We start from the raw sequence: 22578 nt of genomic DNA, 5'->3' as shown, positions 1-22578 counted from the left end.
GATCCTAGAGAAAGAGGGGAGATGTCAATTTATCCAACACAAGAGAATCCCTATGTCCAGATGTGTCATGCCATTAAAATGAGTAAAATTTCAAGACTGAAGAATTTAGAAGAACATATAAACATAAGGAACCGACAAATGAAAACGTTAATCCAGATTTGTCAGGGCCCATGTTCCAGGTGAGGTTATATATATCACAATAACTCAATAAGTATGGAGAAGTCAGAAGCAAGTAGAAGAATAACATTAGAAATGCATTGTCACCTGGAAATGTCTCCCATATAATGCTGTCAATATCTACTTCTATGTTATTCAATCCTCTGATGGTAGACGTTAAAAATGTAGCAGTCAAATAGATCGCTAAAATATTCTAGTGGAGAATTTCTGCACCACATGGTTCAGTGCTTATTTACCCATCCTAACAGCTAGATCATGACAATTTACCAATTGCAGAAACTGCTTTTGAGAATGCAATAGGGGAAGGTTCGCATAGAAACCCTATCAATTTGTTTGTAACTGTCTCAACAGAACCACCACTATTACATGCAATACAGCCTTCTTTGCTGCCATAGCTTCTGAAGGAATAATGCAAAAGTGGTCATCCTACAATTATAAGGTATGCAGTTGAAGTAGCACAGCTGAACTCATGGAGAAAGTAAACAAATATCAAATACTATATCTTTGGAATGTCCAAGACACAGAGGCAGTTAGAAAGAAGTTCATCCTTTTCAGACGTTGAGCACAATGTGACAAAGGTAACATGGTTAGAAACACTGTTCGTTCGCTGAAATAGTACGGCTCATAAGACAAGCGAACATGGCCTTACTTTCAGACGCTTGTCATATCCACCTTATGTACCCAATCTGTAGATAAAGATAAGAAGATGGTATTTATATAATTCATGACAACAAATTTGACTTCTAATTGACACAAAAAAGGAATATGATCAAAATATTACCAGCAATTGTCAAAGTTGCTTCATGCAGATCATCACTGCTGAGATGGACACACAACAGAATGAAACAAAGTGAATGCTGGGATGGTGAGATCAAGGTTCCTTTTTCTTTCAAAATGTTTGATTCATAGAAAATCTAGCCTGCATAGTGGTCAATCAATAATAGCATTAGAGAACATGGGATCATAGGTTAATTTAATTGATAAGCCACAAGATTGATTTGCCTGTGGCTTATAGTAAACTAGATTATATCATTATATATGGTGTCACTCTGTTCTATAGAAATAAATAGGGGCTCTTACGTTTTTACCCTTGTTTTGTATCAAAATTGTAATTTTGCCCCTGTTTTTTTTTTTACTTTGTGAATTTACCCCTATGATTTCAAAACGAAGCACCAGTTTGCCCCTGCTCTGTCATCCACCCCTAATGGTGTTAAACTTTGTATAAAAGGACATGAATGCCCACGCGATTTTGCCCCTGCTTGTTATGCCTAATTATGATTTTACCCTGATTTGGAATTAGACTTTTTTATTGTATGCTGACAATTGTAGGTGGTAAGCCCAAGCCTCTGAATTTTACCCAACAGCAGCAAAATCAAGTTCACGTCTCGTGAGTCGTAATTCAGAAAGAAACCCATAGCGAGAGCACAACATATAATATTTCAGCTCCACACCAACCATATTCATGTTGAACAGAGGCAACAAATTGAGCCAGTTCGGGGCACACCTGAACTAAATCCAAGATTCACACCTCGCATCCAGATCACAACAAAAATAAAAGCAGTGAATCCCCAAATCGGATTTCCCTTTGCCAATATATTTTTGAAGGATAAAAATTTTAAATCACACGTCTTCACAACAGCTTAGTCTTTCATGGTATTGCAACAGAAATCACAAGGCCAAAACATCAAAAGTAGGAGTAGCTAGCAGGCAGTAGGCGCCAACGCACCATGTACTTGCACACGCAGTACAGAAAAGCAAAAGAAACATCAACTCAGTGTTTAGTTCTGGGAGATAGCAGTCTGAAATTCTTGAGCCTGAAGCTCCTGCTTCTGACCTTCTCAGCTGCGTGCGGGAGGAGTCATCTGATAGCTAGATTTAATATTGATAAATATTCAAAATTTTGGTAGCACCTTTACTATATTTTGCTAGCATCATGACAACAATATGAAGCACATATAAAACACATAAGAAAAATCATGGAGAACCACAGCATTTCAAAGTCTACCATACAACATGTCAACATGTCCACAAAAGTTGTGAAAAAAAAACATGTCCACAAAAGCTACAGGTCTACACCATGTTACATGTCCACAAAAGCAACAGCACCATGTCAACATATCCATAAAAGAAACAAGTCTGCACCATGTAAACATGTGCACAAAAGCTACATCCATCTCATTCAAGGGCCACCTAGAGACCTAACAAACTAGCTAGCCTTCCTCTTGTTCGCCCTCCTCTTCCCCTCCCTCTGAAAAGCATTGAACAGGTTGGTTAGTAATGATTACATCAACAAATAAGTACACCAATACAACTATGACTTACATTGGCTCACTGCTGCCCTCTCCTGATTCTCTTCCTCTTCCCCTTCCCCTTCCCCTTCCTCTTCCTCTCCCCTTTCCCTTCCCCTCCCAGTAGCACTTGCACTAAAAAGAGAGGAAACATGATTTCAATATTATCAGATTATGCCATAAGTAGAAGTGAGCACCAATAGAACCATGATTTACATTGGGTCATTGTTGTCCTCTTGTGACCCATGTTGTGAAGAATTGAGCCTTCTCTTTTGACTAGCAGTGAGACCTCCTTGGCAAGTCTTGGCTAAATGCCCTAGTTCATGGCACTCAGAACACAATCTTCTTTTCTTGCTACTGCTGACCTCATCATATGCCTTGAACCTAGACTTTTTAGGTCTCCCAGGTTTCCTTCTCAATTTAGGCTTATGGATTTTGTAGCCTAAGTCAACACGTGGCCAAAGATCTTTGGATGTCATTGGAATGAAAGTACCTGCATATGCCTTTCTCAACCTTTCAATAGAGAAGTATTCATGGACAAAGTCATCCATTTGAACCTCTCTACTAAGCTTTGCAATGAAAGCTAGAGCATGGCTGCAAGGCTTTCCAGTCACTTGCCAAGCCCTACAGGTATATGTCTTTAATTCCAAGTTAACTGCATGCCTAAATCTATTGACTGTCACTTCTGCTTTTCCAAGCCCGCAAATTAAGACATCATGGTCCTTAATGGCCTTCGATTTAGCATTCAGATCTTTGATGATATCTGGGATTATTTTTCCAGACATCTTTCTAGCATTCTTTGATCTCAAGACAAATTTCTCAATGATCATTTGTCTTATCTTGTCATGCATTTCCACAATTTGATGTTCCTTTGTTTTTGACACCCAACTATTGAAACTCTCAGAAAGGTTACTGTTGATGTAATCTACCTTACAATCTTCTGAGAATTTGCTTCTACTCTATATGTATGGATGGTTCTCATCCAACCATTCAAGTGCCTTGGGATCCTTCTCTTCTATATTCCTCATGAAGAAGTTGAACTTGTCAGTTGTGAAGCTCTTGGCAGCTGCTCACATATTCTTCCCATAAAGAGTGCCACTGTAACTTTTCTTCATGTTCTTCCACAAATGCCTCATACACTCTATGCTCAATTCCTGGATAGACATCTTCAACAGCAACTTCAATTCCCTTGCTTGCATCTGTACCGATGACCAAACTTGTGTGACATAATTGACATATGTTAGGTAACAACAATTTAAACTTGAAGAAAAATAGGCAAATAGCAGTCATATGTACACACCTGGAGGAGTACCAATTGCTTTTTTCAAGTTTTGGACGAACCAAGTCCAACTTTCCTTAGACTCGGTCTCAATCACCCCATATGCCACTGGAAATAACCGATTGTGACCATCTACTGCAACAACTGCTGCTAACTGACCTCTTGACCTTCCTGTCAAGTGAGTTGCATCCATGGCAATATATGGTTTGCATCCTTGTAAAAACCCATCAATGCGTGGCTTTAGAGCAACAAAGAATCTCATGAAACATATATGGCCATTGTGCTCCTCAGTCTCCATTTCAACCACACTGCCAGGCACTGACCTCAAAAGCTCAGCTTGATAAGTAGGAATCAAGTCATAACAATCTTCCCACTTCCCATATATGATATCAAGTGCTCTCATCTTTCCTCTATAGACTCTATCATATGGAACATCCACTGAGTACTTCTTTAACTTATCTTGCAATTCCTTTGGACCCATTTCAGGGTCATCCCGCAGTAAGTCCATAACTCTATCACAAACCCATCTATTTGCGGACATGGACTGACCACACTTGTTGAAAGAACCACAAGTGTGCTTTGGTCCACTTGTCTTCACCTATAACATAATAATGACAATCCAACATTTTGTTAGCAAATTACATCTCAAGTCAATACACTACATTATGGAAAGAGGACCAAATTACCTTGCATCCAACGTACTTCTTGCTTGTAGACGCGAAAAAAGTCCACTTACAACCCTTATCAGCTCTCTTGCATATGGCTCTGAATCTTTCTTGATCTTTTTTGACAATTTTAAAAGCATGGTCATGCAAGATAGCGTGATGTGTAACTGTAGACTTGCACTGATCAACATCTAGAAACACCACATTTATATCAATGCATGGATCATCAGGATCATATGAAAACATGGAAGCATCATACTCATCTACATCATCAAGTATTTCACCATCAGGATCAAACTCTGGATCAGAGCAATCATCATCAGAGTCAGAAGATGCACCTAAATCAGTGTCATAGCTGCTGTCAGAGAATATGCCCTTATCATCATCTCCAACCTCCTCCTCATCTCCTACCCCCTCATCATCATCATCATCATTTGTTGCTCCCTCATTTGTGGTGTCTCTCTCATTTGTGCTCCCCTCAATTAGGTGTATTCTACTCCTCACATTAGGATGACACCTACGTTTGGTTGGTGAAAACTGCAGTGGCCCTTCAAAATCATTTATCTAGGCATTGATGCAAGCTGCCCCCTTGTCTACATTGAGTACAAACCACTCTAAAAGATGTTCATCAGTTTTCATCTCAAATGAATCATTTTCCAAATCACGCCATAAGGTTATGTATTGCTTAGACCCCCACATGCAATGCTCAGCTACGAAATCAACCAATTGCAGCAGCCCAAAGCTATGTATGTCATCAACAACTTTAGTTGGCAAAGTTTTACCCTGCTGCCATGACTTTGGAGCATTGTCTGGCAAGCTGAAAAAAGATCGAATTCTAACTACAAGTCGTATACCCTTGTGATTTGACCTACAAACCACAGAAGTAGTATGCGGTTAGTTTATCCATCTCAAACCATCAACAATGCACTCACTCTGGCAAAAAAAAACCAATAGTAGATAATGGTTAGGGTTTGCTGAAACCACCTTTGCTCTTCCATGCTGGTCGATTTGACAGATCCCGAGCGTTAAGCTGTCGTCGGCGCCATCCACGTCCGAGCCACGCAGACGGGCGGGTGCCCCGAGCCACGCCGAGAAGAGACCTGCCGAGAAGAGGCCCTGAGCCACACCGAGAAGAGACTCGCCGGGAGCCGCAGACAGGCGCCGTGGAGACCCGCTGCCAGGCGCCACCGGGAGCCGCGGCCAGGCGCCGCCGGGAGCCGCGTCCAGGCACCGGAGCCGCCCACTCCGCCCGCCCTGATGCTGCTCCGCCCGCCCCTGCGCCCCGGCCCGCTCCGCGTCCACGTTGCCAGGCGCCGCCGACAGCTGCGGCCAGGCACCGCCACCGCCCGCCCTGATGCCGCGACGCTCGCCCCCACGTCCCGGGCTGCTCCGCACCCACGTCGCCCTGATGCCGCACCTGCTCCGCCCGCCCTGATGCCGACGCTGCTTCGAGCCGCCGCACCCACGCTGCACGCTCCGCCGCCTGGAACCGCGCCGCCCGCTCTCTCCCTCTCCGATGCGGTCGGTGTCTTGGTGGAGTCGAGAAACAGCCAGAAAGGGATAAAGGGCAGTGTGGGCATTTTGACTTTTCTTTTCAGGTTTGGAATTTTTTTAATTCATCTATTCAATGGGCATCTGACGGACATCCAAAGCAGCAGCAGACGAACAGTTTAGTTCAAAATAACAAGGACAAAAACACAAAGTTAAAAAAATAGGGGTAAAATCACAATTGGAGTACTGGGCAAGGGCAAGAACACAATTTTCCCAAATAAATATGGCCCTTCGGATTACTTGTAAGTTGTAAGCAAGGGGTTCATCTAAGTGCTCGATAGAGACTGCTGGATATAGAACAGCAGGTTCAATTCCTCTACCATGAAGACCACGACAAATGTAGATGCTGTGAACATGCTATTGACTAGAGTTAAATCTTTTTTTTTTAACGCAGACTAGAGTTAAATCTGCCATGCTTTGATTTAAAAATCTGACACCTTTAGCATGAATCACAGATGCCTACAGATATGAACTAGGAATGGAACAGCTGCAATATAGTGCCACTGCCATAGACAAGACAGTGTCGTGGCTTCCTCCATCCTACTGATGGGTTTGCGATATAGCTTCAGAAGAATAGAAGTGTGCTTTGCAGCCAACAAGTCAAGGAAATGGCAATAAAATACAATCTGAAAAGATGCACAAAGGTAATACCTATTGAGCACTTGAGGTTAAATCAAAGAGAAGCCTTTAGAAAATATATACACAGAGCGGGAGCTCTCTGCACTGGGTACGCCCTTAGTACCTTGGGAAAAACGTTTGGTTTAAGCGTAGAAACCTGGTCCACTAATATGATGTCGAATGAAGACCGCCAAAGTAGCACATACCGCAACTAAAGGACATGGAGATATGCACAGACAGCATGGAAATGCTAGAAAATATCATGAGTCAAGAAAACACCATAAACGGTAACTGGAAATTGACCTGGGCATTTATTAGAAAAGACAGGAGGTCAAGAACACTTAAGAATTACTTCATCATAGGTTTACTAGAGATAAGAGAAAACTGACAATAACAGACTCGGAGTTGCATAATGCTTATGCATCAGTTACCTGAAACTGTCTAACAATCTGAAAAATAGATTTGCCAGAGGATCCGAAAATTTTCTGTGCAAATGGAACCTAAATTGCGTGGAAATTAACCTTCACCGAAACAGCTAATACCAGTGCATGAAGAGAAAACACGATAGAACAAAGACTGAATTTTATACATAACACAAAGCGGGGAACTTATCTGGTAAGAACCACCAAGTAGGAGAATAAAACATCAAGCTCAACCATGTACAATCAAGGCTACTTGACCATTGTCACTAGAAGTTGGAAGGACAGAAGTGTATGTGTGGAACGATTCAGAGATCTTCATACGTGAGTATTCTAAGACACTAAAATCTATTTAACAGTCAAGATTTACAACGGAGTACTTCTTGCAAACCTATTTGAAGGGTGGCTGTAATTCTGTACAGTACATTGGACTGCAGGATAATGTAACGTGAGAGTAATTGGAATAAAAGCAGTTGCTAGCATTTAGAACCTTACCAGACACAGTCTAAACGCACCAAGTTTTGTCAGGGTGAGGTGTGAAAGCATGAGTATTATGTCTATGGGCAGTGAGCTACTGAGCTGCCATGCCACATCAACTATCAGTCTCTCTGCACCACCTGCAAGAAGGAAGTTGGCCTTCATTTCAATCACACTAAGTTTAATTTGAAGAATTATTTGCACTGGACATACTGAAAATACTCCTAGTGCTGGACATGATGAATCTTCTAAACTAATGCACTAAAACCATATAATTGCAAAGTTCAAGAATTTGGTCAGTGTATATGGATATATTTCAAACATTCACAAGAATTCTTGTCCACTATTCTGTAATCGCCAGTCTGCAATTCATATTAAAAAAACAAAAGGAGCATATTTTACAGGTCAGAAGATCGGTAGATTGATTCAACTGTACATTCTCATTCAATCCCTGTCTCGGTGCAAAAGTTATGTATGCAAACCCCTATGTGCTTGAATCACACAAAACAAGACTTAGTTGTTCCCAGGGAAGGAAAGCACTACATTGTGGATAAATTCCACATTTCCACTATCTCTAGACTCAAGATCCAAGCAGATAAAATTCACAAGTCATATGAATGTCAATTTGCATTTGCAAGCGCGCACTGAATCAATATATCTGTATAGACAGCCATCAGAAACAGAGCAGTGCCGAATATCATATGTGCATTCATGCTACTAGATGAAAACCTTTACTTGGAATCCTGAGGACTTTGATATTCATAGTAGTAATTATTTCTACAACCTTCTCATTCGGTCACTATCAGGACGATATCAGTGTCCACTTACAAATCCTGGTTCATGTAAGTAAACTGACTTCTTCCAAAAACTAAAATGACATCTGAAGTTAAACCTCAGTCTCTCAAACGCAAAGTAATTTCAACCTAGATGACTCGAGTCCTATACGGGCGATCGCTAACGGCAGGTCCCGCCCGTCAGATCGAGCCGAGCGAAAATGCGCAATAGCGAGGAGTGAGAGAGAGACGTTACCGATTCTGAGGTGGGGATGGATGACGGCGATCCGGAGTTGCTTATGCCGATGGCCCGCCCTCACCTCAGACGAGGACGAGTCACTAGCCGCGGCCGGCGCCACCTTCGTAGAGTCTCCACCCCCGCCCCGCTGGCGTGGTGTAGGCGGGGTTCGGCACGATTCGCGTTCGGCAGATCACGGGGCCAAAACTGCCGAGGGACGCGCGTCTTGCCCAGTAGCTCGCCCGTTTGGTCCGCGATTTGGACCTGTTCCATCGAGTTATTGGTAACCTTTGGCTCAATTGCATATACTACACGTCGGATTCATAAACCTGGAGTCCCTCAGGAATCGGCTTCTGCGTTAACCATGTGTTTGGTTTGCGGGTTCAACTGGGATATCCCGGTTTCGTCCCAGATGATCTGTTGTTTGGTTCTAGAATCGGTGGGTTGGGTTCATCCCGCACAAGGTATATTCTCTCTAGATGCAGGTTCGTTGGGTACCTCCAAATCGGGGAAATCATCTCGACCCAGATGGACGTCGTTGCATCTCCGTTGGCGAGCGCAGACGCGGGTTGCTCGGATGCTTCTCCATCGCCGGCATGGGCGACCTCCGGTGCCCAGCAATGTCCGGATGTTCGGCCATGGCGCAGCTCCGTGCGACCTCCAGCCCCCGGCCCTCGCCCTCCGACGCGGGACGAGGAGGGAGCGAGCGGCGCCCGACGGAGGGAGGGAGGGAGCGGCCGGCGGAGGCGGCGAGGAGGCGGCCGGGAGGGAGGGAGAAGCCGGGGAGGGAGCGGGCGGCCGGCTTCGGGGAGGAGTCGGGGAGGCAGCGCCCGGCGTCAGGCGGAGCCGGAGGCGGCACGCCGTCGGGGAGGAATTGGGGAGGCAGCTGGCGTCGGAGGGAGAGCAGGAGCCTGCGGGAGGAGCCAGGAGAGGAGCCGTGCAGGGAGGAGGAAGAAGGTAGAAGAGGAAGGGAGGAAAAAAGAAGAAGAGGCTGACTGGTGGGGCCCGCAGCTGACAGGTGGGGTCCAGAACTAACGGTGTTAAAAGGACATCCATCCAAACCCTCTTAACCTCTTCAACCAAACAAAAGACTGGATCGGCTCCAACCCACTCATCCAAACACGAGATGGGTCGGCTTCGACCCACAAAAGTGGGTCGGCTCCAACCCAACCCACGTCGTCCCAAAACCAAACACATGCTAAGACTTGGCCCAAGAGTCTAAAAGCAACAGGACAAAGGAACGATCCAGCAACCGATCGGAAGGCCAGGTCTAAGAAGAGCAACGCCCACTCGTCAGCTACTTCGGCCCACCTCTCCGACCGGAGCGCTCAATTCGGGCTTCAGCCGCCTCCGGACGGCCTCTCCGATCGGAAGACCTGCCCCAAGCCCTACTTCCGACTCCGACCCCGCGTCCCTCCGATCGGGGCTCGTAGGAACCCTGCTCATCGCTCTTCTCCGACCGACGCACAAAGAGCCGACTGGAGCCATCCGACCGGGGACGCCCGCTCGGTAGGAACCAGAAGACGTGCGGAGAAAGACAAGGCAAGGCTCACAAGTCAAAACCACTATACCAGGGACCATACCCTGCACGGAACAGTACTCTGCAGCCACCCTGACACAAACAGTATTGTAGGTGCCGACATCTCCCTCTACAATATTGTAGGGCCGCTAAAACTCTTATACGGTAAGACCTCCCGCGTGTCTCTGGACATCGATAGCGGTATGGGCACCAGGATTTACCGTACTAGGTGAACATAGCGAGACTCCTCACATGCCTCTAGGTATCAAACAATATTTGCAGGTACCGACGGCCACCATCCCTGAAAAAGGCAGCGCGACCTCCCGTGTGCATCTGACATTCTACAGCGACAGCAACAGTGTTGTAGGCGCCTACACTATCTTATACCCGACGGTGTGGGCAACAAGGCTCAGTAGGCGTGGGCAACAAGGCTCGACAGCATACGTACCCTCACCCTCTCACTTGTAAAGTCATCCCTTCATCTATAAAAGGGAGTGCGCTTCCTCCAACAAGGGAGACCGATTCCAGTAGGCCAGAGTTCCTTATATCGATAGCTCACAACCACAGAACCACCAATTTCCGACCGCAAGCACACGCTTGAACACCTAGCTCATAGCGAAGTTCCTGTCACTCTCGGCCCTTTCGGTCGGAGCCGACCGGACCTCTTCTACACCCCATCTTTCTCCTTCTCGTTTGTAACCCCACTGCAAACTTCGAGCACCTGGACTCAGGAATAAAGTCACCGACCGACTCCGACTGGACGTAGAGCACGTTGCCTGAACCAGTATAAATCCTGTGTCATCGAGTGTTAGGCCACCTCCGATCATAACGTACAACAAAACTACAAATATTCATTAGTTGATCACTTTCTACACCGACACTACCATTGTAATAAATCGGTCACGTAGCTTCCATATGAATTTCTCTGATGAGCTCATGGCCTCAATGGGCTCGTAGCTCCGACGGTAGCATAAACTTTTAGCAATGGATGTATGGAACACAGGGTCTATCAGACTATCAGAAACTTCACGGGAGCAAAGAGGTTTTCCGAGCGTGAGTGCATGACGGCATGTTCAGATTAACTTGTTCCTTATCAACAGTCAGGAAACTTGTACAATATACATTCCCTCCTGTTTCCCTGAATATTTAACAAAGAAAAACGACTAGTAACACAAGGACGTTCAGTTTAATGCACGACAGCTAAATGTCCAGAGCATCAGCAAGCACTGATACATTATGTCCGCAAGTCGAGCAGAGAATCACACCATTAAGCAGCAACATCCTTGGGAGGGCACTGCGCAGGTTGGGCATCAGAGGACAGGTCTGTGATGGACATCAGCTTTGATCTGAACTTGTCCGCACCATCGCCCAGCTTCCCGTTTTCTGCACTGGAGATTGGTGTCTTCACCGTCTGGGGTGAAGGTGTCTCCGGAATGGACTGGGAGATTGCGATCAGAGACTGACGAGCTGCTTCCTTACTGAACTCGGTTGGTGAAGGTGAGGCCATCAATGTAGGCTGCATTTCAAGTGTTGATTGAAGGCCATCAGAACTCAGAGACTTGCAACATAACGAACTACTCCTACAAAGGGCATATATAATGCATACAAGGCATGGCAAAAAAATAAGGCAAAACAGTAATATTTCTGCAGTAACAGAGTCCCTGGAAATGGGGAAATCATCATTTGGCGAATAAGTTGGTTGCTGAAAGCCCTGGACTTGGTATGCTGCATCTGACTAACTGATTCTCGTAGAGAAAGATCCCAGCTGAATCATGTCTCTTTTCACTACTTCCAAGGGAACAAGAAAATGCAGTAGTCCTAAATTAGCTGCACCTATTAAGGTTAATAGCTAAATCAACCATTCAACTAAATTAAAACTTCAAATAGCTCAGTAGAAGTGCATCACGGTCAATTGCTGAATTGCGGATTGAAGAAATAAAATGCAAGGTATTAACCAACGATGTGCATACTACTTACTACCTCAGCACATTCGGCAACAATACATCAATACCTCAGCATAATTTGAATCAACATGACTTTATTATGTAGGTAATAATTGGAATTGAGGAAATAGTAGCTAATTTGAACCTGTTCGTTTCGCTGAAATTTGCTTATGCTGATTTGTTGTGAAAGGAAAATACTGTTCATTCACTGAAAAGTACCGTTGAAGTAGTGCTGCAGAACAGGGCCAAAGGTTTTAAGTGAAATTATGCATTTACGTAGGGCAGTACCAATAAAGGAGATGATAGACTCAAGGCATCATCGGAGTTTTCTAAACTGCAGTTACATCCTTGCATTCCACTGTGAAATAAGTGAGCCTATATGCAACATGGGCGCTAATTTAAATGTAGAAAATGCCCAAATCTAGTTCCTAAATTTCAGTGGGTAACATAAACTCCATAGAGTTCCACTCCTGATCGCTATCATATATGTAACACTGTTGGTATGACTTTTTTCCGTGACTGTGCCTAAGCAATGTTTCACTATTCACATAGGTTATATTCTTCTGATCTCAGGACAAAGCAATGTCCTAAATTCATAATAGCTCACGCAGACAAGAGAAGGCAAAAGTTTAAGGAAAATCCTAACTACATCATAAGTTTCCAGTTTTCACCTCACATGACTGGAAAGGGCCAAAAAGAAAGGCGGTAAGGCTGCAGGATAAGAATATCTATCTTCATGTAATTATACCAATTTTTTCTAATAATCAAATCAAATAACTATGGATGGCCTATTGATGTACTGATATCATGCTACCAGGGAAATCCCTATCCAATAAAAATTGAGAACCAACAGTCCATTTTGCTGGGTTCATGAAATTCAAAGGCGTCTAGCAAGGCTAAAGATTTGCATAACAACTTACCCAGGAACAAGTTTAAATTCTTGAAGCAGCTATGCTAGAAAACTATAAATAACGATGATGGTGTTTAATCCCCGTCCGACCTCCAGAACCAACCTCTAGCCTCGTTAGAGTTTAGTCCCTCGATGAACTAATTGATCTCTAACGAGATAGTGGTTGGTTCTTCCCACCACCTCCAAGCTAGGGAGGTTTCCCTAAGCTTTATTAATACCATCGTGTGATGCTATAATTAATTCAATTATTCATTTAGCTTGGCCCGATCTGTGTTTCCACAACCACCACTCACATGACAGCCAGCAATAGCAAAACTTCAGCCAGCCTGCCAATCCTGTCGTCCGTTGACCTCAATTTGGACCAACTGCACAGCCTAAGAATAGATGGCCTTCTACGGGTAGTCAAAGCTAGTATAAGATAACACGAGTTTCACAACCAATTAAACTCCAATCCACACGTCCTTCCCCTGCTGCGACGGAATCACTTCACAGCAAACTGATGAGAAAATCGGAGCATCCATCCAAGGAAGATACGGATCCGATTACTCAGAGCCATATAGCAAAGAAATATGTTATCTATCCTGCACAACTCACAGGTCCTCCAAACAATCAGTCCAAGCAAGGTAGGGCTTCCTTACCAGCGAGCGAAGAAGTCAGACTATGTCGGCACGGATCTCCACTCCGCCGCAGTCTCCGGAGGAACAGGGCCGCGAAGACGGGTGGTAGAGAAGATGATCCCTTTGACTTTTGAGGCCGGTGGCGTGCTTCGCTTCGGTTGGGCTAGGAATGGAAGCACGCGTCTTGCGTGATTCCGTCTGGCAGTCGGTCCAAGGAAGGGGAAGGCAACGAAGGAGAGGTGCCAGCGCAAGCAAGTTGAAAAGGGTGAACCGGGAGACAACAGACAAGACCTTCCCAAGGTTGACATCGAAATCGCGGATTCTCTGCGCTATCAAATTAAATGTACATTTTTTCACCTCTAAGATTGATTTTATTATGGGTTATGGAAAAAATCTACTTCCTTAATTTCAAATTAGATCAATCTTAGTGGTGGACTTTTATTAAGTTGTTTCCAAAATTATCATATCAAATTTACAGAATTTAGTTGATAAATAAAATAGTATCTTTCAATATATTTTTTCATCTCAACAGTTGTGTGTACTGTATTATAAGGGAGTGTTTAAATTCAGGGGCTAAAGTTTAAGAGTGTCGCATCGGGTGTCACATGAGGAGTGTTCGGATAGTAATAATAAAACAAATTATACAAGTCATCGGTAATCCGCGAGACAAATTTATTAAGCCTAATTAATCCGTCATTAGCACATTTTACTGTAGCCCCACATTGTCAAATTATGGATTAATTAGGCTTAAAAAAATCGTCTCACAAGAACATTCTTGAAGGAATTAATCCATGAAGGATATACCAGTCGATTCTTGAATGAACATCATTGATCACTGAAGTGAATATAGACCCGAGAGAAAGAAAATGAGGAAACATGAAGGTGTCGTATAAACACTCGGAAAGTGAATATCAAAAGCTAGCAAATGAAGTGGTGATATCCTCTAAATATCATAGAAGGTATAATAATAATGGTGACTTTGATAATTGAATTATCATCTAAATGACAAATGCAAAGACTAGATTTATTATTTAGTGGTATAATCAAAATCCTGAAGATATGTAGAACATATAATTTGAAAATCCACTGAGGAATAATTATAAGTACTAAAACTCTAGTATAAGTTTGATACACTATTTAGAAGATATTGAATATTAACTTATTTATCCCTATGGCCCCGTTCGGCTTATCTTATAATCCGCACTATTCAGCTTGTTTTTTTTAGCTGGAACAATGTTTTTTTTTCACAACAATTCAGCCAGAACAGTGTTTTCAGCCAGTTTCAGTCATGTTTCAGCAAGCCGAACGGGACCCATAATCCTCTTGAAGGATTTATTACCCTGAATGATAAAATTTATTTATTTTGCACGACTAATAAGTGGTCATTATGCGTGAAGTATATTGCTCTTGTTTATACCTTTATTATAATTCATAGAAGTATTATGAACCAACTTTTAAGATATAAATATTGTGGTACCGCATACCATTAATTAAGCACACGGCTATGAAAAATATGATTTGAACGATGAAGTTCAAAGTATGGCTTTACGAGGGATAGCATATTTGATTGAATCTACTTTGAAGGTAAACCACTAAAATTATAAATATCAAGTAGATAATATTTGCTAAAACATTGAAGTTTATGCATAGATCATGAAGATCACTATCTATTCACGAAGAATACAATATCCTGAAGAATGAATGACCAAGAAGGTTAAATGTTGTACTCTTTTTTTTCTATGTGAGTTTTTACTTGAAGGTTTCTCGCACAAGATTTTTAATGAGACAACATGTCCAATGCAATTAATGAATGCGATGTATTCTTTTCTTCAAGTGCTGTTTTTTCCACTGGATTTTTGGATAGAGTTTTTAATAAGACATGTGCATATCGTGGTAATCGCTTAAGGGGGGAGTATTGTAAAACATACGGACTCTATGCTATGAGGAAAGGAGAAGGAGAAATCATAATTCTAATCCGTTTGTACGTATGCTCTTACCAAAACTCTTAGACCTTGACAGGGCTATATATATATATATATATATATATATATATATATATATATTCAGAAGAATAAACAGAAGAATAAAGAATAGTCTTCTTATCTTATATCTATATGTTCTATTTTTTTCTACTATCGGAGAAGAGAAGATCTTAGCCGTTGGTAGCATGTTTTATAACACGAACCATGTTAAGGGGGCCGCACCAATCCAGCACCAGATAGCCGTGTCAGTTGCACTGGATTGTTGCCGTGCACCGGTGCACGCAAGGCTCACTCGATCAAAATGGGCCTAGGATGGGCTATCAGTTGTCAGTTTCCTTGTCTATATCTATCTGCTTGAGGTGATTTTGGTCCAAGAGTTCCGGGCCTTAAATTGTCGGTCCGGCAGTCCGGCTCAGCCGATGCGCTTTATATCAGACAAAATTTATGTCTCTAGAGTTTCAGCTTCGAAACACGATGCTGCTATATTTTTAATCCGAAAAATAGTGTCATAGTGGGAGACGGCTGCCAACTTGAGGTCTCCTTTCGTATTAGAATTTGGGGTTTGTGTCTCTTAGGAAGCTTTCATGCTTAAAATAAAGGCAATAAAATGTGCTTTCAAGGAGAATCAGCCAAACAACACCTTTCTGTTCCTAGAAATCAAGCCATTCAAGCTAGTGGTATGATTCACGACACCACTCCGTTTTAGGCACCAAATCCCTCCATATTAATATGTAGAACAACACTCTTCTCCATTCTATATATGATATGAAACGGACACGTTCTCGTGCGGTTTCGTTCAAAAAAAAAAAAAGTACCAACAACAAAAGTTGCTACAAGGTTCACATTGGTCCTGGTCCATGTTGTCCATGTATAGACATTTTGGTGTGGCTAGGGTGTAACCACGTGGAATCATCATCATCTTATAAAAGCTACCCATCCGTCCTAAATTATAAGTTATTTCAACTTTCGTGGAGAGTCAAAACATCTCAAGTTTGACCAAAATTATAAAAAAAATTACAAAGATTTATGGTATCAAATAGGTATACAATGAGATATAATTAATAAAGAATCTAATGATACTTATTTTATACCATAAGTGTTATTATTTTATTATATAAATTTGGTCAAACTTGAAATGCTTTGACTCTACAAGAAAGTTAGAATAACTTATAATTTAGGATGCAGAGAGTACAAAATAATTGTGATTCATTTATCCAGAAAAATATTATATATGTGGCTTATTTTGGTGCATTTTAGAAAAATGTGGATTGTTTGGGTTAATTTATACTATTCATGGCAACTATAGCTACATAATAAAATAGATTTATATATATATAGAAAAATGTATTTGTTATATATACTTGTATGTACTTAGATATACTGTACTCCATTCAGAAAAGAATGCAATTTTAGCATAGCACTGAGCCAAAACATCTTAAATTTGATTAAGGTTATATAGAAAAGCATCTACCAAATAAGCTAGAATCTTTATTGAATATATTTTAACATTATACCTATTTGGTGTCATATCATATATGTTGATATTTTTTATAAAAATTGATCAAACTTTAGATAGTTTGACTAAGAGGAGAACTAGAATTGCATTATTTTTAATAGAGTTAGTATTACCAAAATAGCATCGTCATTCTATTTTTTTTAAAACAAGTACCCTGGTTTCGATTTTCATGTTTCGCCACTTTTAGTGTCATTCGTCTATCTAGGTCTGTTTACCTGGTGCACCTTTAGCAGCCATGTTCCTGAAAGAGAACAGGAATGAGGAATGAAAAATGAGAACATGGAGCTATATTTTATAATGTAATCCTACTATGGGAATGTGATTGTTCTTGGAACGACCAATATGACCATATTCCACGTTTTCAGATGCTAAGGGTATGCCTATTACCATTGACAACATGGTACACTGCTATCTCTGCCAGTGTCACCTGTGTCCACCGCGATGTGAAATGAGACGACGTTTCGGATGTGGTCCCCAATTGAATGACCTAGAACTATTAACATGGCCCTTTTTTTGACTCGGAACTATGACAACAGTTGACACACTGGGAGTATGCTGGTGAGTGGTGAGGATCGTGTTGACAGCTTTGCTTCAGGGCACGTTTTGTGCACGACAAAAACTACATGACTTTCAGCCATATAGGGCTGTAGAAAAGGGTTTAATCGTGGAGCTTATGCTCCCACAGGATACTGAAAATCTCTAGCTGTACTGTTTGTCCAGCCCCACGGCACTAAGCACACCTTTTATGTTTGGTATGCTTTGTCAAAAGCAATCATGGCACCTAATCACTGGGAATTGATTTGAAGTGACAGATTATAATAATAACGTTTATTTTTGTATTTTATCTGAATTTTGCATATAAATACATGTTCTTTCTGTCAACTTTTTATAAGAGAAAAAGGTTCTCAGAAAGAAAAACAGGGAGCAGACCTACTTAATATCAGCTAGCTGTTGCTGTCATACACTCATACTCCGGGGATGCATTCCACTAGAGAGTCCAGACCAAAGAATTTGCTGTCAAAAGACAGCTTTCTTGACTTATCTTGAGCGTGCTTCAGCTGTTTTTACAGGGTGCGGTGAACATGAAGTAAGCGGTGGACTGGTGGGGGATTTTGGAGCGGTGATATGATGCTACTACTATGCATATGCGCTATAGCTGCACTTGGCTACTTGCACAATGCATGGACAAATTTTAACCGTCAGCGTTCTTCGTATGTTCAGCAACAGTGTGATGCTGACAACGATAAGCATGTCATTTTCGGCGCAGAGGAGGGAAGCCATCAGCCATCGGATGACCAGGTAAGCCTAGCCTACTGCCTACCCTATAGCACGTCCTATACATGAAATCGCTCGCTTATCTGCTCTGCAGGACAGCAGGAGCAGGAGGCTTATCTCATTCTCTGAAAGGGACGGCAGCCACTGAAAGAAAGCCCTCCAAAAATCAAGGCCACGGCACTCCACCTGCATGTACGACGGTTCCGAACAAGCTACTCCAAGTACCGACTGTACCAACCGCAGCGCTGAAACCACATCTCGCCGTCGGCCGTCAGCTCATCGTACCAGTACTCCTCGGTCCTCCCCGCCTCGTCGCCGTCGGCCGAAGCAAGTGACACACATCTCAAGCTGTCATGCAGTCGCCATGCCACCGCTCCCTGCTGCACCCGTCCCCTGCTCCGTCCGTCCGCGCGCGCGAGCGAGAGAGCCAGAGACGGGACAAAGGCGGGCGGTGGTGGTAGTGGGGCGCCATCGGAGGGCGACGGCCGAGGGAGGCGCTTGGCTCTTGCTGCAAAAATGCAACTGATGGTAACGTCACGTTGGTTTTCAGGTGAGAGGCGGGTCGGTCGAGTACGTTATGCACCCTGTAACCACCCACCTAAAGTGCCTGGGGTGGTAGTAGTATATGTGATGAGAATTAGGTATGCCACTCAAGTGTCATGTCCGTTTACATCAAGAAACCGGTATGCCTAGCTACCAGCATATGCTAGCAGTACCAAATTGGCAGCAGGCAAGCGGCTCGTCGTGGAGTCGTGGTGATCAGCTAGCCATGACAGATTGGTGAGGCCTGGAAGATTTTCGAAAGCGTTGTTGATCCATGACGACGACTGCGAGGATTAGGATCGAGTAAAGCGAAATGTCAGCCTATGTCAGGACAATCTAGAATGCACTTAGCCAGCTTCTCCTTGGCTACCTGATACGGACTAGCTGCGAGTCATACACGTCTTTGTGCTAGAATAATAGTGATAGGTATACGTCGATGTTTTTTACCGACAGATATTCGGTTTTTGGAGAAATTCGCCTGACGCAAAGAGCAAGTACAGTTGAGACACGAGATTTATTCTGATTCGGCCCCCCAGAAAGCGAGTAACAGCCCTACGTCCAGCAGTTACTTGTTTATATTGCGATCTCGTCGAGATGGCGAGATAACAGATTACAAAGGGCTATGCCTTTGACTCTATGAGAGTTTCGATGATTACAATAGGACGGATGACTAGCTATTTATATCAGAGGACTGCTTGCCCTACAAGTTACATAGTCGTGCTCTAGTCGTAGTGTTGGCGTGATATTCAGATATCCTTCCTTGAATAGGCAAGTCGTGAACCTTCGGGTCTTCTTCGGTATGAATTCGGTAGCTAGCATATCTGGTAGTCAGGAATCCTGAGAGTATGGCACCGTTCAGTAGCCTCCGAGCTTATCGGGCAAGCCAGACTCGGTAACTTTCCTGGACTCGTGCCTTTTAGGGCGTTCGAAATTAGGACTTTATTGAAAAAGTCTGACTCGTACCCGAGGTAACGAGGCTGGCCAAGTAGAAGTTACAGAGTCGCATAGTTGGACGATGAACTGTAAAAATAAAATAAGCCATACTCAACTAGGAGTCATCTTATCTGGTCAACGCGGTCTCCGTATGAGTCAGGCGGCGGTTGTCAGGCACTCAAGTGGCCGCGCCGGCTCGACTTCCGAGGATTATGCATGGCAGGCGATTAATGCGTCGCTTCAGTTCGTGGGTGACAATTGGCTTGCTTTCCCAATCACCCTGGTCTTGGCTTTTATAAGCAGGTGTCTGAGTGCTGGGTTAGATCCGCTTAGCATCTCCACTTTAGTAGTCATGAGGACGAAGATCATCGGCCACCGCCGCAAGATCCCTCGCCTGTTGCTCGGGGGTTCTCCTGGGCGGTCTGGTGGGGCTTCACCCCATCATCTCTTTCGGCGGCGGCGGCTACCACTCCGGCATCATCTGCGGCTCCAGCCCCGACTCCGTCCTTAGCCGCGGCGCTCCCTCGGAGGGGAGGTTGTGGTCATGAAGAAGGAAAAAGAGGAGGCCATAATGAGCACTGCGGGGACCACCTCGCTAGCCCCAGAGGGGCTTGAGTCAGGTGCTCCGCCACATGGGGTTATTGAGCTCTCCGACGATGAATCAGAGGGTTTGATGGCTTCCTTCGTTGACACCGCCAACTCCGGTCCCTCTGTTCCTCGGGTCACCACTACGCCTAACACGAGTGGTGACTGGGAGTTTGCTCGCCGGCTTTCTACGAAGCTGAACCGAGAAGAGATCCCTAGCGATAGGGAGTTTGCCTAGAAACTCTTCGTCGAGCTGAACCAGGAAGCCCTTGGAACTCCTGGTGACAGGGCCCTAGTGGACTTGGTCAGCGATGATGAAGGTGGCATGGCCACGGGCACCGATGAAGTGGTGGAGGAAGTCGCTCCAGACGCGAGGAGGAGGAGAGTGCTATAGCACCCGACGAGTAGCCGGAGCAGACCGTCGTGCCATCCGGTCCTCCACCAAGCGCCTGAACTTAGCGTTGGTCACCTTGTTCAGGTCATCCTGTCCCTGTACCGCAAGGAGCCTCATCGTCCTTGCGGATCGGGATTTGTTGTGACCCAACTTGAAGACCGTCAAGTAGTCCAGTTAAGGTGTTTAGAATACCTCTTGTAAATCTGCGTTTTTAGCGAAAATTTATCAGTGAAGAAAAACCTCTTGTCAGTCTACCTTTGCATTTTAATGTCTGTTCATTGTCTGCATGGCAGTAGGCTGATCACAACTTGTGTTTCTCAGTTATCACCGGTTAAATGAGTTGATCTATCCATCCTATATTGATCGGGCTTTGGCAAATTCTCACTTGTTAACCGGAGATGCTGCTATTTTTCCCTTACACGTTGACCGTGGGATCGGGCATTTTAGCTTGGCATAATTGAAAAAATTTTGGACTAGAGAATATGTATGTGGTAGCCCCTGACTCTTTGTCTGAATATGAGATTCAGATGAAGAGTGAAGACTAGTAGGCAAATTTTTGGCAGCTCGGTCGCTCTTCTGTCCTAGATAAAGGAGCAATGATCTACTTGAAAAACTGAAGAATCACCAGGGTAGCCCCCGGGCTGGCTATTTCAACCACGATGTATGGTCACTACCAAGGAGAAGACAGTTTGGTTTTGTCCTTTGTGCGTTGGTCCTTCTTTAGTACTTAATCCTCGACGCTTAAAGCCCGACTGTGCACACGGTGGTTATGATATTTCCGAAGGGATTGTTGATATTGTTGTACTCGGTAAGCGGTTGTATCACGCTCTTCCTCGAGTAGCATTAAGTCAAGATCACGACGTTCATGCTCTTCCTCTTTGAAGAACATCAGCACACGTGGTGACTTAAGTCTTATATCTGGGGGGAGTACTGCTTCGGCACCGTACACAAGGAAGAATGGGGTTTCACCCGTAGCTCGGCTAGATGTCGTGCGCATTGACCATAATATTGTCGGGACTTCTTGTATCCATTTTTTGTCATAAGCATTCAGCTTGTCAAAAATTCAGGTCTTAATCCCTTGCAATATTATGCCATTTGCTCGCTCGACATTTCCGTTAGTCATTGGGTGGTTTACTGAAGACCGAGGATGCTTTATCCCATAAGCAGCACAGAAATTTTTGAACTTCTTGCTTATAAATTGTGTTTCATTGTCCGATATCAATCGGTTGGGTACGCCAAAACACGCTACTATGCCATGCAAAAATTTGATTGTGTTCTCCTTAGTGATACGTATGACCTGTTCTGCCTCAATCGACTTAGTAAAGGTGTCTATGGCAACGATCAGGAACTTGTATCCTCCTCGGGCTTTTGGGAATGGTCCAAGTATATCAATAACCCAAGTGGGGAATGACCAAGATAGTGGAATTATATTCAATGCTTGGGCCGGCTGGTGAATTTGCTTTGTGAAAAACTGACATGATTCATATGTTTTAACCAGCTCAGTTGCGTCTTGGAGAGCTGTTGGCCAGTAAAATCCTTGTCGAAAGGCTTTTTCTACCAAAGCTCGATGAGAGATGGGACCCACAGATCCCTCCATGGATGTCGTGGAGCAAACTAATGCCCTCGGCCTATGTGATGCATTTGAGAAGAACCCCATTACAACCTTATTTGTAGAGGATATTGTTTACCATTGTATAGAGCATGGCTTTACGGCTGGTTTGTTCCATACCTGCACCATCTACCAGAGTATCATGATTTGTGAGGTACGCTTGGATTGAATCCATCTAGTTCTCCCTATTTCCAACTAGAGCAGCAGCACAAGCCGGATCGCCCAGCGTAGACTTCGTAAGGAATTCGCTGAGTATTGCCTCGTCGC

The 22578-nt window shown here is 43.8% G+C and overlaps 1 protein-coding gene and 1 pseudogene across 1 annotated transcript; both read right to left on the bottom strand.

Annotated features, from left to right (window-relative positions):
- Positions 1-308: 308 nt before the first annotated feature.
- On the bottom strand, positions 309-17475 carry LOC136466027 (uncharacterized; annotated as a pseudogene).
- Positions 2601-5407, bottom strand: LOC136462260 (uncharacterized). The gene is made up of 5 exons (XM_066461381.1): positions 5394-5407; positions 5020-5277; positions 4431-4926; positions 3766-4342; positions 2601-3664 (listed from the first exon to the last, which is right to left on the bottom strand). The coding sequence occupies exons 1-5, from the start codon at positions 5405-5407 to the stop codon at positions 3510-3512; spliced, it is 1500 nt and encodes a 499-aa protein (XP_066317478.1). The 3' UTR covers positions 2601-3509.
- Positions 17476-22578: the final 5103 nt, after the last annotated feature.

The sequence above is a fragment of the Miscanthus floridulus genome, chromosome 7, assembly GCF_019320115.1.
Source record: "Miscanthus floridulus cultivar M001 chromosome 7, ASM1932011v1, whole genome shotgun sequence".
Taxonomy (NCBI): domain Eukaryota; kingdom Viridiplantae; phylum Streptophyta; class Magnoliopsida; order Poales; family Poaceae; genus Miscanthus; species Miscanthus floridulus.
This window is presented reverse-complemented; position numbering and strand designations above follow the sequence as displayed.